The 18,750-nt window shown below is 46.9% G+C and overlaps 1 protein-coding gene across 2 annotated transcripts in view; it reads right to left on the reverse strand.

Moving 5' to 3' along the window:
• The window catches only part of NEGR1 (neuronal growth regulator 1), a 628,361-nt gene that overhangs the window by 63,857 nt on the left and 545,754 nt on the right, over window positions 1-18,750 (reverse strand). The window contains exon 7 of one of the 2 annotated variants that reach the window (XM_073544785.1): window positions 16,827-16,868. The exons of the other annotated variant lie outside the window; for it this stretch is intronic. Within the exon in view, the coding sequence (XP_073400886.1) occupies window positions 16,827-16,868 (42 nt within the window). The remainder of the gene's footprint in view (window positions 1-16,826; window positions 16,869-18,750) is intronic. 2 annotated transcript variants of the gene reach the window in all.

Raw genomic sequence — 18,750 nt, forward strand, 5'->3', positions numbered from 1 at the left:
GTACATACATTACTGATCCTGAGTTACATCCTGTATTATACCCCAGAGCTGCGCTCACTATTCTGCTGGTGCAGTCACTGTGTACATACATTACATTACTGATCCTGAGTTACATCCTGTATTATACCCCAGAGCTGCACTCACTATTCTGCTGGTGCAGTCACTGTGTACATACATTACATTATTGACCCTGAGTTACCTCCTGTATTATACTCCAGCGCTGCACTCACTATTCTGCTGGTGCAGTCACTGTGTACATACATTACATTACTGATCCTGAGTTACCTCCTGTATTATACTCCAGAGCTGCACTCACTATTCTGCTGGTGCAGTCACTGTGTACATACATTACTGATCCTGAGTTACATCCTGTATTATACTCCAGAGCTGCACTCACTATTCTGCTGGTGCAGTCACAGTGTACATACATTACATTACTGATCCTGAGTTACCTCCTGTATTATACCCCAGAGCTGCACTCACTATTCTGCTGGTGCAGTCACTATTCTGCTGGTGCAGTCACTGTGTACATACATTACATTACTGACCCTGAGTTACCTCCTGTATTATACTCCAGAGCTGCACTCACTATTCTGCTGGTGAAGTCACTGTGTACATACATTACATTACTGATCCTGAGTTACCTCCTGTATTATACTCCAGAGCTGCACTCACTATTCTGCTGGTGCAGTCACAGTGTACATACATTACATTACTGACCCTGAGTTACCTCCTGTATTATACTCCAGAGCTGCACTCACTATTCTGCTGGTGCAGTCACAGTGTACATACATTACATTACTGACCCTGAGTTACCTCCTGTATTATACTCCAGAGCTGCACTCACTATTCTGTTGGTGCAGTCACTGTGTACATACATTACATTACTGACCCTGAGTTACCTCCTGTATTATACTCCAGAGCTGCACTCACTATTCTGCTGGTGCAGTCACAGTGTACATACATTACATTACTGATCCTGAGTTACCTCCTGTATTATACCCCAGAGCTGCACTCACTATTCTGCTGGTGCAGTCACTGTGTACATACATTACATTACTGACCCTGAGTTACCTCCTGTATTATACTCCAGAGCTGCACTCACTATTCTGCTGGTGCAGTCACTGTGTACATACATTACATTACTGATCCTGAGTTACCTCCTGTATTATACTCCAGAGCTGCACTCACTATTCTGCTGGTGCAGTCACAGTGTACATACATTACATTACTGATCCTGAGTTACCTCCTGTATTATACTCCAGAGCTGCACTCACTATTCTGCTGGTGCAGTCACTGTGTACATACATTACATTACTGACCCTGAGTTACCTCCTGTATTATACTCCAGAGCTGCACTCACTATTCTGCTGGTGCAGTCACTGTGTACATACATTACATTACTGACCCTGAGTTACCTCCTGTATTATACTCCAGAGCTGCACTCACTATTCTGCTGGTGCAGTCACAGTGTACATACATTACATTACTGACCCTGAGTTACCTCCTGTATTATACTCCAGAGCTGCACTCACTATTCTGTTGGTGCAGTCACTGTGTACATACATTACATTACTGACCCTGAGTTACCTCCTGTATTATACTCCAGAGCTGCACTCACTATTCTGCTGGTGCAGTCACAGTGTACATACATTACATTACTGACCCTGAGTTACCTCCTGTATTATACTCCAGAGCTGCACTCACTATTCTGCTGGTGCAGTCACTGTGTACATACATTACATTACTGACCCTGAGTTACCTCCTGTATTATACTCCAGAGCTGCACTCACTATTCTGCTGGTGCAGTCACAGTGTACATACATTACATTACTGATCCTGAGTTACCTCCTGTATTATACCCCAGAGCCGCACTCACTATTCTGCTGGTGCAGTCACAGTGTACATACATTACATTACTGATCCTGAGTTACCTCCTGTATTATACTCCAGAGCTGCACTCACTATTCTGCTGGTGCAGTCACAGTGTACATACATTACATTACTGATCCTGAGTTACCTCCTGTATTATACCCCAGAGCTGCACTCACTATTCTGCTGGTGCAGTCACTGTGTACATACATTACATTACTGACCCTGAGTTACCTCCTGTATTATACTCCAGAGCTGCACTCACTATTCTGCTGGTGCAGTCACTGTGTACATACATTACATTACTGATCCTGAGTTACCTCCTGTATTATACTCCAGAGCTGCACTCACTTTTCTGCTGGTGCAGTCACAGTGTACATACATTACATTACTGACCCTGAGTTACCTCCTGTATTATACTCCAGAGCTGCACTCACTATTCTGCTGGTGCAGTCACAGTGTACATACATTACATTACTGACCCTGAGTTACCTCCTGTATTATACTCCAGAGCTGCACTCACTATTCTGCTGGTGCAGTCACAGTGTACATACATTACATTACTGATCCTGAGTTACCTCCTGTATTATACCCCAGAGCTGCACTCACTATTCTGCTGGTGCAGTCACTGTGTACATACATTACATTACTGACCCTGAGTTACATCCTGTATTATACTCCAGAGCTGCACTCACTATTCTGCTGGTGCAGTCACTGTGTACATACATTACATTACTGATCCTGAGTTACCTCCTGTATTATACTCCAGAGCTGCACTCACTATTCTGCTGGTGCAGTCACTGTGTACATACATTACTGATCCTGAGTTACCTCCTGTATTATACTCCAGAGCTGCACTCACTATTCTGCTGGTGCAGTCACTGTGTACATACATTACTGATCCTGAGTTACATCCTGTATTATACTCCAGAGCTGCACTCACTATTCTGCTGGTGCAGTCACTGTGTACATACATTACATTACTGACCCTGAGTTACCTCCTGTATTATACTCCAGAGCTGCACTCACTATTCTGCTGGTGCAGTCACAGTGTACATACATTACATTACTGATCCTGAGTTACCTCCTGTATTATACCCCAGAGCTGCACTCACTATTCTGCTGGTGCAGTCACTGTGTACATACATTACATTACTGACCCTGAGTTACATCCTGTATTATACTCCAGAGCTGCACTCACTATTCTGCTGGTGCAGTCACTGTGTACATACATTACATTACTGATCCTGAGTTACCTCCTGTATTATACTCCAGAGCTGCACTCACTATTCTGCTGGTGCAGTCACTGTGTACATACATTACTGATCCTGAGTTACCTCCTGTATTATACTCCAGAGCTGCACTCACTATTCTGCTGGTGCAGTCACTGTGTACATACATTACTGATCCTGAGTTACATCCTGTATTATACTCCAGAGCTGCACTCACTATTCTGCTGGTGCAGTCACTGTGTACATACATTACATTACTGATCCTGAGTTACATCCTGTATTATACTCCAGAGCTGCACTCCTGAAGACCCACGTCGATTAATTCAGAATTCCCTAATAGAGTAGATGAATGTTGGGTTTCTGATCTGGACGTCCCTTTTATCTGTTTCAGTAACTTAATAGAAACATTTGATGAGAGATTGTTCTATTGGAAGACACTTCGAAGGACTTGAAAAGGAAAAGAAGAAAGGACGAAACCTTTGAAATGTCTCCAGATAGAGACTTTGTAACTCACCATATGGCAGGCGCGGAGTATTGAAAGACGTCAAATTGTAAAGACGCGGCGAAAACTGACGTTTATACCAAACAGCAATTAAGGAACTGATGAGACTGATGAATAAATCAAACCGCGGAGTCGCCGCTCTGAGACGTCTTATTTTAGGTTACACGAAAAGTGAAATTAATCTCTATTATTTCATGTTTTTTTAACTGTCGGCTCTAATATGCTAATTCTTGGAGATAAGCAACCCGATCGCTTAGCCGAGTTTCTAAATGAATCCGAAAATAAGTAGGTCACGTTCATTCCTCCCCGGCTACATGAAACGCTACGTTGGCCCAGTAATGATGGATTGTATTACCAGAAAATGCTAATGCAGTCATATGCTGCCGGCGGAGATCACGTGTCTGCATGTGGCTGTGCACAACACTCATTACAGCGCCGGTGTCATTCATTCCTGCCTATCGCACCTCTGTGATGAGAGACTGCCCAAGTATAAAGTATTGCAAGGAGAAAAACGAAACCTGGAAATAATCGGAGCAAAAAGAGGCAAAGAATTCAGTAACTGGCACATAATTCCACAAAGCAAAGAGTTTTATGGAAATATGGCTCCGCCTTTTTCGCTTAGCCCCACCCACTTCTAAAATTTCCACCAAATATTGAAATATTTTCATCCCTTTTCATCTTGTCTGCCAGGAGTTGGGCGGGGTTTCTCTAGGATACAATGTATCTTATTACAAGCCCACTGGGCCCCATACTCCAGTCAGGGCAGTAATGCCCTGATGGCGGCCCTGGTCACAAGCCCTATCCCTTTAAGAAATCTTATTGTCGTGTTTCCATATGATTGGACTTATGTCTTTTGTAAGTTTTTCCCATGATCCCAAAGAGTAATAACGACAAAGTGCGGACGTAAAGCGCATCAGATTTTTTCTACCGTAAGAGAATACTTTCAAAAACGTACCCAAAATAAAGATTTGTTATTTTTCCAGTGGAAATGCTGATTTGTCCCACTTTTCTTCAGGATTGCTGATCTTCACCAGCGGGATTCAGCACCCGTGGTGTACGGCTGATCCAAGCAAACAATCGTCCCCGCCTCCCCCAGACCTGAGATTCCCGATGTCACATTCTGAGGTCATAAGATCTGTTTGGAATCACTCAAATGTTTTGTAACATGAAAAACCAGAAGAAAGGTCGATTTATTTCCTACTTTCATGATTTTTTTCCCACAATCCACAGATTATGTGATAAATGTATGAACGCTGAAGGACCAAAAGGAGGTAATGGAACGACAACAGGGGCTAGAAAGTGTCCTATGTGATGGGGGCAACAATGTGCAGCAGACCACCGCTCCACCTGCTCCTAGGGGACTGATGGAGACAGGCAAGGATGCAACAATCGCTCCCATCCTGTAGATCAATGTTACTGCAATTGGTGGGGGTCCCGAATGTCAGACCCCCAGCAGGTGACATATATATAATTAATACATTTAGTAGGAAGAGCACATTAAATTAATTCTGCTGTTTTTAGTGTTCATACAACAATACCAGCAATATTTTATGAGGTCAGCTCTTTGAGATATTTGTCATTATCTATCTATTATCTATCCATCAATTATCTATTATCTATCTATCTATCTATCTATCCTAAAGGAATCATACATTGTCCCCTTTGCATAGGATGGAGAACACCTTACGTTATGTGCCGACGTATGCAGAAAATTCCTGACTAAAAACCGGACTCCTTTCCAGGAAAAATGCATTTTTTTTGCGTTTTTTATGCGTTTTTTTCCGCAGCATCCACATTCTCATAGAATATAGCTGAAAATGCGTTTTTTTGTCTGCAAAATTAATGAACTTGCTGCTTTTTTTTTCCCGCAATGCGTTTTTTTTTTTTGCGGAAAAAAAACGCATCATGTGCACAAAAATTGCGGAATGCGTTATAAGAATGGGATGCTTTATGTATGCGTTTTGTAAGTGTTTTTGCAGGGAAAAAAACGCTTACGTGGGCACACAGCCTTACTGTTAGCTCAGGGTCCCAGAAATCCAAAGAATGGACTTCTGCACTCTGGGAGCCCTGCAGAGCTCAGTCTTGGATGGAGCAGTGTGAGTGATCACGTCTGACCTCCGCTCCATTCAAGCTCTGATTCGACACACGGAAGGATCTTGAACAGCCAGAATTGATCAGTGAAAAACATCGCTCCCCTGCACTGACTGCCCCACCAAATAACATTGGTCCGTGCGCTGCTCGATTATTCACGGACAGCAATGCAACCTAAGATACAGTCATGTTCTTTTACACTCTTTGTGTGATAGTTCTAGATTGGAACAAAGATCCTAATGTGACTGAGATGGGAGGACAAATCAAGTGTCGCTCACTTATTATACAGCCATGGATATGTGTTATGAATGAGTCACCGGAGGAGGAATAAACAAAAATACAAGCTAAGTCAAGAAAACCAGAGAGGTTGGTAGCTAGCGGATTGCAGACCCCTGATCCTATTCACAACAACTAGCAGTAGCCGTGGGGGGTTCCTACGGTGGTCCTAGACGCCTCTTCACAGCCGGAGAACTAAATAAGCCTAAAGAAAGAAAGGGGAAATCTAAACTGCCCCAGAGCAGACGCCAAAGCAATAGACAGCCCCTAACATGTATTGACGGTGAAAACAGATGAAAGCACAAACACAGACAGAAAGACAGGCAGAGCAAACGATGGGGCCCAACTAACTAGATAGGAAAGGGCAGAAAAGATGCTGGCTGCAATCCGCAAAAATCCTACCAAAAATGCCCCAACACGTCTGATAGGAAAAACGGCCCTGAAGTCACTAGACTTCAAAATCCCTATATCAGCACTCCGATATATTCTGAAGACAGAGCAAAAGAGAATTAACCGATCAGGGACAAATATGGAAATTCAGCAAAGCCCCAGCGGGGGCTGGCTGAACACAAAGCTAAGCAAATCAGACAAAAGCTCATGGAACAATAACAGAGCAAAAACTTAGCTTTAGAAGACAGGAACTGAACTGGAGGTTAGTGCTCAGAGCAGAGAAATCACCAGCAACCCTACAGGGCGTCGGCTGCCTTATATCCACTCAGAGATTCCGGATGTCCAATCGCAATCCACCTGTTCAGGTGACAGGTTTCTCCCATCCAAATCAGTTTCACCACCTCCTTTCACCAGCAGAGGGAGTTCATCGGACATCAAAGGTGAACGAGAAAATGAGCTCATAACAGATATGGCTATTATGTAAGAACTGCCAAAATTCACACACAGAGCCCCTGTATTCATGAAGGGTATAAATATGTGAACACTCCAGCAAGAAACTGGAGATCACTGGAAATTACATACATGTGTATTTCTTCCCTTCTCAGAATGGCTGAGCGTGAATTAATACACTCCATTCAAGACGGGCAAAGATTATTGCTAAGGTTATGGCTTCCAGGGACCCCAGTGATCAGTGTCACCACCCAGTGGATAGGGGATAGATACTGTGAGTAGCCCTATAGGAAAGCTCGGTGTCATGGGGCTGAAATGTTGCATGCAACAAATAGTGATTGACTTTTTCCTTTTTTTTTTCTGGAATGCAGCCATGTTTCTTATAATAATACCACTATGCTTTGTGACATAATATTTGATCCTCAAAAGTTTCAAAAAGTTGGTCGATAACTCTTCGTGATTTCAATTCCGGCTGAACACACTTTAATAACTTGTTAGAAGACAATGACTCAAAGTTTTGCAAATTTCTGACTCAATGCAGAAATGTGCTTTAAGGAGTAAAAATGGCTTTAAAATAGTGACAATTTCCAAATATCTCTACCCCCCCCCATCAAATATAATGAGCTCAGACACCAAAGGGGGCTGGGATCGAAAAATCTCGAAAAAAAAGTATACAGTGCGAATAATGCAGGAAAGGCGCAGTCACGATCCTTGGAAACGGCACCAAATCTGGGAAACGTGTGTATAATGTTTGTTTAGTATCTGAAAGGTACCATAAGTAATCACTGCACTGCTTAGGTTAATCAGTACTCAATTACCAACCACAAACTGCATAATTGGCTTCACTCGATGAGTATGTAGATTAATTCATCACAATTTAATACATTTTGCTTCTCCGGTCTCCGGGGACAGTTGTTATCTTGTATCATAGGCTGATTAGCTATTTACCAAACTGTTTACAAAGCAAAGGCGATAGTTTAATGCAAAGTTACAGGTGACAGACGCTGCCTCTAGTGGCTGCACGCGAAAACTGCAGTTAAAAAAAATAAAAGGACTCTGGAGACTTATTTGCACTATATAGGGCCCGATTCGGTTTTTAAGTTACGTTTATGTTGCCAAGGTTTCTTTTTTTTGTCTTTTAACTTCTGCGCCTATTTAAAGCGAAAAGTGAACTTTTAAAAAAAAAGTTTTATGCAACTCTTAACATTTGCATAAAAATTTCTAGTGTTCAAAAAAAATAAAACAACGTTCCGGGGTGGGAGGGACTGGAAGAACATTTGTGTGAAAATTGTGCGACTTTTTTTGAAACATCTGGATAAGAAAAATCACATCCAAAAAAACAGAGAATAAAAGACAGAGGAAAAAGCAGAAAATAGATGTCAGAATAGACGCAACTTAAAAAAATGTGATGCAAAACAGAAAGCAGCCTTTAAGCAAGAAAAACTAAAAAGCAGGCGTAAATATGATATGATGATGAATCGGGAATTTGATAGATACTTTTCATAACTTTTGCTCATTTTTAGTTGCATTGTGTTTTACCTTCCCCTGGTTAAACTGTTAAGTCATTGATCAGAATGTAGATCAATCATTTTGATCTAAAAGCAGCTTTGGAATTGAATAGAGTAGAAATCTTAAAATACAAGTGTGAAATGAGAGAAAAGAAAGAAAAACAAGTTTTGCCATATCTTCATACAATGAACCATGAAATGATGACATTTCAGTACCTGCAGCCACCACTAGAGGGAGCTCACTCCATTGTGCTATACATAGAACTCTACACCGTACATTGAGATCCCCCTAGTGGTGACTGCAGATGGGCGAATTAATCAAAAAACTAAAAGGTGCACTTTGAAATTAGCTTCTTGGGTTTGAGCTCTTGATAATATTCTTTCCCTTAATATCAAATCCTTTGGATCTCAGTCTCAATCTGGATATTGCAAAAAAACTTTCAATTTCATATGTAGAAGTTCTAAAGAATGAAAATCTCCATAAATGGCATCGCTGCTCAACCAATGAGGGAAAATGACCAATCGCACATCAATCAAGAGTTTGCACAACCTCATTTCCCACTCCGATAACTAAAAATTGAGTAATTGTGTGTTTTGAGGTAGGGGCTTTATTTTTATAGGGATTGTCCCATTACTATGAAATAAATTTCTGTAAGAGCCGTGCAGTGATCACCTGCCTGCCACAACCTTGGCTCCTGGGATCCCCTGTGCACTTGATCTCAATAGCGGCCACTAGAGGAGAAATGGAGTATTACATGTGAAAATTTAAACAATTTTTCATTTTTTGCGACTGCCAGAAGTTTGCAGATTTCAGTTCTGGCTCTTTAAAGACCATAAAGGGATATTTCTCTCTGTCATTTGGGACAAATTCACAGAAGTGCAATAGAAGTGAATGTAGGGAGTCGTCGATGTATTTCCAGCAGCACAAGATGGGTCCTTTTCTCCAGGTGTGGATCCCAAAGGTGGGATTTGCATGGATCAGCCATAAAAGTTCCTAATAAAAGCCGATAATAATAGTAGCATTTTCTAGACCAAAACTTTGAGAGCAGGGAAGTCGGAATAAGAAAGAGAAACAATGGATAAGAAGAGGAGGAAAATGAAAACAGAAGACAGAAGTGCGGGAGTCTCTTGGCGTAATGTACTGACGCCGCGCTTTTATGCCTGCTTGATAGGATTGTCTCAGTATGGGGGCATTAAAATCAACAGAGACTTGTCACTTCTTCATGTCACCTGTTGCGATCGTCTCTGCCGCATTAATATCCATCAAGTAAATTGTTGCAGCAAAGAAATAAAAAAAGATAAACACGCGGATATTTCTGCCATCAGAACGAGAGATCCGGCTCGCCAGAGTGACTGATGACATTTCATTACCGCATTTCACCATTTAATTCTCGTTGTTTTAAATTAAGTTCCAAAAATAGGTCACTTTATACCTGCGCAGCGCCATCTTCCTCCAATCTTCACAGAATATTTGGCTGAGAAGCCGGGACGGGCGCATAAGGAATAATTACTTTCTCTTTTCTTGTTGTTAAGAGCGATGTTCAAATCTGTCCAAAAACAAAGAAAGTAATCCGACTCGTTGGCGCTGCGGTGTTGGCTCCGTCTGCACGCTGCGGTGTTGACTCCGTCTGTGCGATGCGGTGTCCGTTCCGTCTGCGTGCTGCGGTGTCCGCTCCGTATGCGCGCTGCGGTGTCGGCTCCGCCTGTGCGCTGCGGTGTCGACTCCGCCTGTGCGCTGCGGTGTCGGCTCCATCTGCGTGCGGCGGTGTCCGCTCCGCCTGTGCGCTGCGGTGTCGGCTCCGTCTGCGCGCTTCGGTGTCCGCTCCGTCTGCGCGCTGCAGTGTTGGCTCCGTCTGTGCGCTGCGTTGTCGGCTCCGTCTGCGCGCTGCGGTGTCCGCTCCGCCTGCGTGCTGCGGTGTCGGCTCCATCTGCGTGCTGCGGTGTCCGCTCCCTTTGTGCGCTGCTGTGTCAGCTCCGCCTGCGCGCTGTGGTGTCCGCTCCGCCTGTGCGCTGCGGTGTCCGCTCCTTCTGCGTGCTGTGGTGTCGGCTCCATCTGCGTGCTGTGGTGTCCGCTCCATTTGTGCGCTGCTGTGTCAGCTCCGCCTGCATGCTGCAGTGTTGGCTCCACCTACGCACTGTGGTGTTGGATCCGTCTGCACGCTGCAGTGTCTGCCCCCTTTGTGCACTGTGGTGTACGATCCGTCTGTGCGCTGCGGTGTCCGCTCCATTTGTGTGCTGCGCTGTCAGCTCCGTCTGCGCGCTGCGGTGTCGGCTCTGTCTGCACGCTGCGGTGTTGACTCCGTCTGTGCGATGCGGTGTCCGCTCCGCCTGTGCGCTGCGGTGTTGGCTCCGTCTGCGCGCTGCGGTGTCCGCTCCACCTGTGTGCTGCAGTGCTGGCTCAGTCTGTGCGCTGCGGTGTTGACTCCGTCTGTGCGAAGCGGTGTCCGCTCCGTCTGCGCGCTGTGGTGTCCGCTCTGCCTGTGCACTGCGGTGTCGGCTCCTTCTGCGTGCTGCGGTGTCCGCTCCATTTGTGCGCTGCTGTGTCGGCTCCGTCTGCACGCTGCAGTGTCGGCTCCACCTGCGCACTGTGGTGTTGGCTCGGTTTATGCACTGTGGTGTACGATCCGTCTGTGCGCTGCGGAGTCCGCTCCATTTGTATGCTGCACTGTCAGCTCCGTCTGCGCGCTGCGGTGTCGGCTACATTTGTGAGCTGCAGTGTCGGCTCCATTTGTGCGCTGCAGTGTCGGCTCTGTCTGTGCGCTGCGTTGTCCGCTCCGTCTGTGCGCTGCGGTGTCCGCTCTGTTTGTGTGCTGCGGTGTCCGCTCCGTCTGCGCGCTGCGGTGTCCGCTCCGTCTGCGCACTGCGGTGTCCGCTCCGTCTGCGCACTGCGGTGTCCGCTCCGTCTGCGCACTGCAGTGTCCGCTCCGTCTGCGCACTGCGGTGTCCGCTCCGTCTGTGCACTGCGGTGTCCGCTCCATTTGTGTGCTGCGGTGTCGGCTCCGTTTTTGCGCTGCGGTGTCGGCTCCGTCTGCGCGCTGTGGTGTCCGCTCCGTCTGCGCACTGCGGTGTCCACTCCGTCTGCGCACTGCGGTGTCCGCTCCATCTGTGCACTGCGGTGTCCGCTACATTTGTGTGCTGCGGTGTCGGCTCCGTTTTTGCGCTGCGGTGTCGGCTCCGTCTGCGCGCTGTGGTGTCTGCTCCATTTGTGTGCTGCGGTGTCGGCTCCGTTTGTGCGCTGCGGTGTTCGCTCCGTCTGTGCGCTGCGGTGTCCGCTCCGTCTGCGCACTGTGGTGTCCGCTCCGTCTGTGTGCTGCGGTGTCTGTTTCGTCTGTGCGCTGCGGTGTTCGCTCCGTCTGTGCGCTGTGGTGTCCGCTCGGTGTGCGCACTGTGGTGTCCACTCCGTCTGCGCACTCTGGTGTCCGTTTCGTCTGTGCGCTGCGGTGTCCGCTCCGTTTGCACGCTGTGGTGTCGGCTCCGTCTGCGCGCTGTGTTGTCCGCTCCGTCTGTGTGCTGCGGTGTCTGCTCCGTTTGTGCGCTGCGGTGTCGGCTCCGTCTGCGCGCTGTGTTGTCCGCTCCGTCTGTGCACTGCGGTGTCTGCTCCGTTTGTGCGCTACGGTGTCCGCTCCGTCTGCACGCTGTGGTGTCGGCTCCGTCTGCGCGCTGTGTTGTCCGCTCCGTCTGTGTGCTGCGGTGTCTGCTCCGTTTGTGCGCTGCGGTGTCGGCTCCGTCTGCGCGCTGTGTTGTCCGCTCCATCTGTGCGCTGCGGTGTCTGCTCCGTTTGTGCGCTGCGGTGTCCGCTCCGTCTGCACGCTGTGGTGTCGGCTCCGTCTGCGCGCTGTGGTGTCGGCTCCGTCTGCGCGCTGTGTTGTCCGCTCCGTCTGTGTGCTGCGGTGTCGGCTCCATTTGTGTGCTGCTGTGTCTGCTCCGTTTGTGCGCTGCGGTGTCTGTTTTGTCTGTGCACTGCGGTGTCCGTTTTGTCTGTGTGCTGCGGTGTCCGCTCCGTCTGTGCGCTGCGGTGTCCGTTTCGTCTGTGCGCTGCGGTGTCTGCTCCGTCTGCACGCTGTGGTGTCGGCTCCATCTGCGCGCTGTGTTGTCCGCTCCGTCTGTGTGCTGCGGTGTCTGCTCCATTTGTGTGCTGCTGTGTCTGCTCCGTTTGTGCGCTGCGGTGTCTGTTTTGTCTGTGCACTGCGGTGTCCGTTTTGTCTGTGCGCTGCGGTGTCCGCTCCGTCTGTGCGCTGCGGCGTCCGCTCCGTCTGCGCACTGTGGTGTCCGTTTCGTCTGTGCGCTGCGGTGTCTGCTCCGTCTGCACGCTGCGGTGTCGGCTCCGTCTGCGCGCTGTGTTGTCCGCTCCGTCTGTGCGCTGCGGTGTCTGCTCCGTTTGTGCGCTGCGGTGTCCGCTCCGTCTGCACGCTGTGGTGTCGGCTCCATCTGCGCGCTGTGTTGTCCGCTCCGTCTGTGTGCTGCGGTGTCTGCTCCATTTGTGTGCTGCGGTGTCTGCTCCGTTTGTGCGCTGCGGTGTCCGCTCCGTCTGCACGCTGTGGTGTCGGCTCCGTCTGCGCGCTGTGTTGTCCGCTCCGTCTGTGTGCTGCGGTGTCTGCTCCATTTGTGTGCTGCTGTGTCTGCTCCGTTTGTGCGCTGCGGTGTCTGTTTTGTCTGTGCACTGCGGTGTCCGTTTTGTCTGTGTGCTGCGGTGTCCGCTCCGTCTGTGCGCTGCGGTGTCCGTTTCGTCTGTGCGCTGCGGTGTCTGCTCCGTCTGCACGCTGTGGTGTCGGCTCCATCTGCGCGCTGTGTTGTCCGCTCCGTCTGTGCGCTGCGGTGTCTGCTCCATTTGTGTGCTGCGGTGTCCGCTCCGTCTGCGCGCTGCGGTGTCTGCTCCGTTTGTGCGCTGTGGTGTCCACTCCGTCTGTGCGCCTCGGACACGTGCTCTGCCCTAGATGCTAGATGTAGATAATTTGGTGCTAAATGCACCAATTTCTGCTCCAGAGATGACGGACACAGGACATTGTTTAGTTGATTAATGGGTTTGCAAAAGTATTCATTGCCCCGGCTGGTTTACTAGGACAGGTGAGGTCTTCCACTAAAGATCCCGGCAAATAGTCAGAGCAGAAAGCAGGAAACATCCACTGCATGGCCGTGGAGCCTTCCGCTGAGCACCCACTCAGATCTGCATCGACACCTGTCAATTTGACAGGAGGAATTATAATCATTGAACACCTTTGGAGACATTTTTTTTTTTTTTTGGGGGGGGGGATCATTTTTACAATTGGGATTCATTAAATAATTTGCACCAGTTGACTTTTCCGGATGTTTTATTTCCCTGCTGGTTACAGAATGAGTTAACTGAGGATCGGTCAGTGAGAGCGTTCTGGAGGAGAGTTTGGAATTCTATTTTCTGCCTTTTTCTGAGCTCTTCTCAGATTTATGACCACAAAGTTCAACTCAACTTTCATGTGGTCTGTGGTCAGATCATTACAGACACTTTCAAAGACAGAAACTCCAGATTAGAAGGAACTCACTGATAGATACTAACTTAACTCATTTAGCAGCCAGCAATGCGCAGGGAAACAAAGAACATGTAAAAGTTAAACTCAATTGCAAAAAAATGTTTCTTAGCCCCAAACAGAGATGAGCGAACCTGAACTTTAAAGTTCGGGGCTCGTACTGGACACTTAATCTCCGGTGCTGAACTCCGATCACGGACTTCTCGTGGAAGTTCGGGAGAAGAGGGAGAATTTTCCAGCTCCGATGTTCAGGTCCCCATACATTTCATTGGGGTTCGGGTTCATGTTGAAGCTCGGGTAAAGTTCTTGTACCCGAACTAAACTTTGGACATAACGTTGGGTCGGGTACCAGAACTCGGACTTCCACAGCAGGTCCGATCATTCATAGCCCCAAGTACGAATGTCTCCAATGGCGTCCTGCTTATCTTTTAAGGGTTTTATTTCTGGTTGACATAAATGAAGTTTCATCCCTTTATAAAAATAAGTTACAACTTTCTAATCTACTTTTTATTGCAATGTGTCTCTTTCCGTGATCGGCAAAAAAACAGATGAGTCTTCATCTGAATTCTCATCCGTGCGATCTACCGGGTTATGGAGGAGGAAACATTTTTTGGAATCTGCGCGGCTTCCAATTGTCTGGGAACGTTTCCGTTCATAAACAGCAGGCGAAGATCTGGGAAATGGAGGACAAGAGACACAAAATACACAGTAACAATGCAGAACTTTCCATTAGACACAAAGGAATGGACAACCCCTTTATCCAGGGGCGTTGGGTGGGTACCAGCGGCCGGGGCAAGGCAACTATTTTGTGCCCCTTGACTCATGGACAAGGAGAAAAGGAGAAGCAGAAAGCTGCAGGAGCACCCGATGCACATGATTCAGTACGGTCTTCATTTATTAGCTGCTCAGCTTCTCTTATCTTAGTTGCTGCCTATGCAGAGCACAGTAGTAGAGATGAGTTGGTCTTTGTTTTCTGTGCTCTGCATAGGCAGTGATCGAGATGACAAAGCTCACTTTTTTATGCTGAAAACAACTTTGTCAACTTAGTCACTGCCTATGCAGAGCGCAGCAGTCGATGACAAACTCATCTTGATTGCTGCACTCTCCATAAGAACTGGTGGCAGTGCCTGAGATCACAAAACTTCTTACTCATACGTCTGTGGTCAGTGCTCGCTGCACCCATGCGCCGTTCCAGGGAGTGGCAGTGCTTCTGGGCGCCCATCAGTACAGCGGAGACCCCCAGTGGGGTGCAGAAGAAAACAAAATGATGCACCTTTAAAAAATGTGGCTCCTGAGGAAACCACTGTGGCCCCCATGTTATGGCACTGGCTCTTTCTCAAAAACATATTTTGGAAATGAATTGTTGGTGGGAACGGAGTGTAATAGGATTTAGAAAAAGGGGAATATGGGACAGTTCTGAATCCAAAAACATCTCTGACCCCCTGCATGGTTCTCGGGCAGAGATCATTCATACATGACACCTGTGATTCAAGCAGACGGTGTAGAACGGCAAGAAACCAACGCAAATTCATGCAACTCGGACACAGAAAACCCAACTAGAGAGGAGACATCGTTTGGGCCGATTCACTGATTTGCCATCTCCAGGACACAAAGGGTAAATTATTTTTTTCACCCCAATGGGTCAAAGATAAATCCCAATGAGACAATTTACCCTAAAGTCTCCTAATGGTAGACAGACGTCAAATCAGCTCATTACCTTGATTTCCGGGGTTTTCCAGGCAAATAATGATTATAAAACACTTCTAATAAAAAGTTACATAACTTACTAATATGTCTCCAGAAGCCCCGATCCTCCAGGGGACCGATCTATCCCGGGTCCTGGCCCTCTCACAAGGCAGAGCCTTCTGTGTTTTATGAAGGGGGCTGGCTGCTAAGCCAGACCCCTTCTCCAGTGTAAAGGAACACAGGGTCCATCAGCTCCAAGTCCTGGACGTGTCCTACATCAGCCAAGACCCAGGATGAATCTGCTCCTCGATGACTGAGGTTCTTGGCTTCATAGAACTATATTAGTAAGTTACATAACATTCTGTTAGAAGTTGACTTATTAATGTTTTCCTTTTCTCTGAAAACTTTCATTAGTTAAAGGGGTACTCCCATCTCAGGCATTTTTGGCACATATAAGGAAAGTTGCCGGTTCCACCACTGCTACCCTTGAGATCCCACCCCATAAATGCCTCCGATGGAAATACCGATTTAGTCCTTCGAAATAGATATTTGCGAAGCATAAAAACAACATTAAAGTAAAGAAGAAGCTGTAGACTCTTAAAGCGCATTATTTCCAGCATTTGACCCATTTACGTATTTCCTCTGCTTAGAAGTTTGACATCTTTCCATACCCCCATATGAGTCTATGCAGCCATTTTGTGGGCATTTTCATCTCAGCCTATAAAAAAACTAAGTCTCGTAACATCTAGAGAGAAGATGACAGCGATGTCTTGGTGGCTACAGCCAGGATCATGGTCATAAGGGCTTGGTCGCAGAAGTGAGAAAAATGGAAGTGGTGGAACTGGAGACCAGAAGGTTTGGAGAAAAGGACAAGAGTAGATCATGGTCCTTGGATGCCTCCAAAGCACCCGGTCAACTCACGTGACGTGAAAGTGAGAAAAAGACTGCGGCAAAGAAAAAGAAGAAGCAGTGCGAGACCCAATCTGGTCGAGAGCATCAGAAGAACGTTTTGTTCTTTGGGAGGTCATGTTTTTTGGAAAAAAACGATATAGTCTGCTATGTTCTTTGGTAGCGCCATGCATATGGTGACCCACTTTTCATCAAATTCCGAGACGACCTTACAACTTTTACCCACAAAATGGCTGATTGCATAGAAGTGATCTTAAGTTCCAGCTGATGAAGGACAAACAGACATATACAACAGAGCGATGTAAAGACAACGACATCAGCAGCAGCGACAGCCGGCACGGAAGATGCCAGATGATATGGCAAAGCAGAGAGAGTACTCAGGCATACTGGAGCGTATGTGGACACTGACCTGAGTTGGTGACAGGACTAGTGGTGGTAGATTCAATAATTTCTACAAAAAGGGAAAAAGAAAAAAAAACAAAACAAAACAAAAACAGTTTGGGCATTAATCACACACAATTTATGGAAGACACACACAGAATGAGGCAGGCAACGTGCATGCAACAAACAGGAACATCTTAGCAAAGGACATGCCATCAGTCATAAACGGCCCATGCCCTGCTGGTTACAGAGTTATACCATGTACAAGTCCAAGATGTGTATTAGGCCTCAACCAGTGCACATTGTACATCATGACCAGTGCAATCTACAGGTCTGCATCAGTGCACTCTATAGGTCTGGACCAGTGCACTCTATAGGTCTGGACCAGTGCACTCTATAGGTCTGGAACAGTGCACTCTATAGGTCTGGAACAGTGCACTCTATAGGTCTGGAACAGTGCACTCTATAGGTCTGCATCAGTGCACTCTATAGGTCTGGACCAGTGCACTCTACAGGTCTGCATCAGTGCACTCTATAGGTCTGGACCAGTGCACTCTATAGGTCTGGACCAGTGCACTCTACAGGTCTGCATCAGTGCACTCTATAGGTCTGGAACAGTGCACTCTATAGGTCTGGACCAGTGCAATCTACAGGTCTGCATCAGTGCACTCTATAGGTCTGGACCAGTGCACTCTATAGGTCTGGACCAGTGCACTCTATAGGTCTGGAACAGTGCACTCTATAGGTCTGGACCAGTGCACTCTATAGGTCTGGACCAGTGCACTTAGTAAGCCATGATCAGTGCACTTTGTAAACCGTGATCAGCATACTTTTTAGGTCTTGACCAGTTCACTTTGTTGCCCATGACCAGTGCATTTTGCAAATCTTGACCAGAGCACTTTGTAGGCCTTCAATAATGCAGTTTTTACATCATGAGTGACCAGTGCTTTTTGTCAACCATGACCAGTGCACTTCATAGACCATGACCAGTGCACTTCATAGACCATGACCAGTGCACTTCATAGACCATGACCAGTGCACTTCATAGACCATGACCAGTGCACTCTGCAGACCATGACCAGTGCACTTCATAGACCATGACCAGTGCACTTTATAGACCATGAAAAGTGCACTCTGCAGACCATGACCAGTGCACTTCATAGACCATGACCAGTGCACTTTATAGACCATGAAAAGTGCACTCTGCAGACCATGACCAGTGCACTTCATAGACCATGACCAGTGCACTTTATAGACCATGACCAGTGCACTTTGCAGCTCATAACTAGAGTTGAGCGACTTTTTTCAATATTCCATCCCGTTTACGATCGGTGGCGAATACTGTATTTGCAATATTCGTCGAACACAGCCAAAAGTCATTAGAGTCAATGGGAGTAGAAATTACTGAATATGTTTGGAACCGATCATCAAACATAAATTCGTCACGAATAGGTTAACAATATGGCACGATTATGGAAAATTCAGATTAGGCGACCGAATCCGAATACATTCGCTCAACTCTACTCATGACCAGTGCATTTTGTAGGTCTTGACCAGTGAACTTTGCAGGCCACAATCAGAGCACTTTGAAGGTCTTGACCAGTGTTCTCTGTGCGTCTTGACCAGTGCACTTTTGTTGATCATGACTTGCACTTTATAGGTCGTGAAAAGTGCATTATGTGGGCCATGACCAGTGCACTTTGCAGACCATGACCAGGGCATTTTGTGGACCATGACTAGTGCTTCAAGTCAGTGTTGAAAGGACTCTCAGCCTGCGGTACACTGGTCTGGTTTACGGACCAGAAAAAAAGCCTGAAAATAGCAGGCAGGTTGTGCACTTCTCCACCATATGGCAGAGCACATAAAAGTGCACACAAACTCATTCCTGTCAAAAATTGCAGGTAAGTGGCTTCCGCAGTGGCTTTTCCCCATACGCTGTCTTCAGTGGCACT

This window comes from Dendrobates tinctorius, unplaced genomic scaffold, assembly GCF_039654945.1.
Source record: "Dendrobates tinctorius isolate UK_male_01 unplaced genomic scaffold, ASM3965494v1 ptg000138l, whole genome shotgun sequence".
NCBI lineage: Eukaryota > Metazoa > Chordata > Amphibia > Anura > Dendrobatidae > Dendrobates > Dendrobates tinctorius.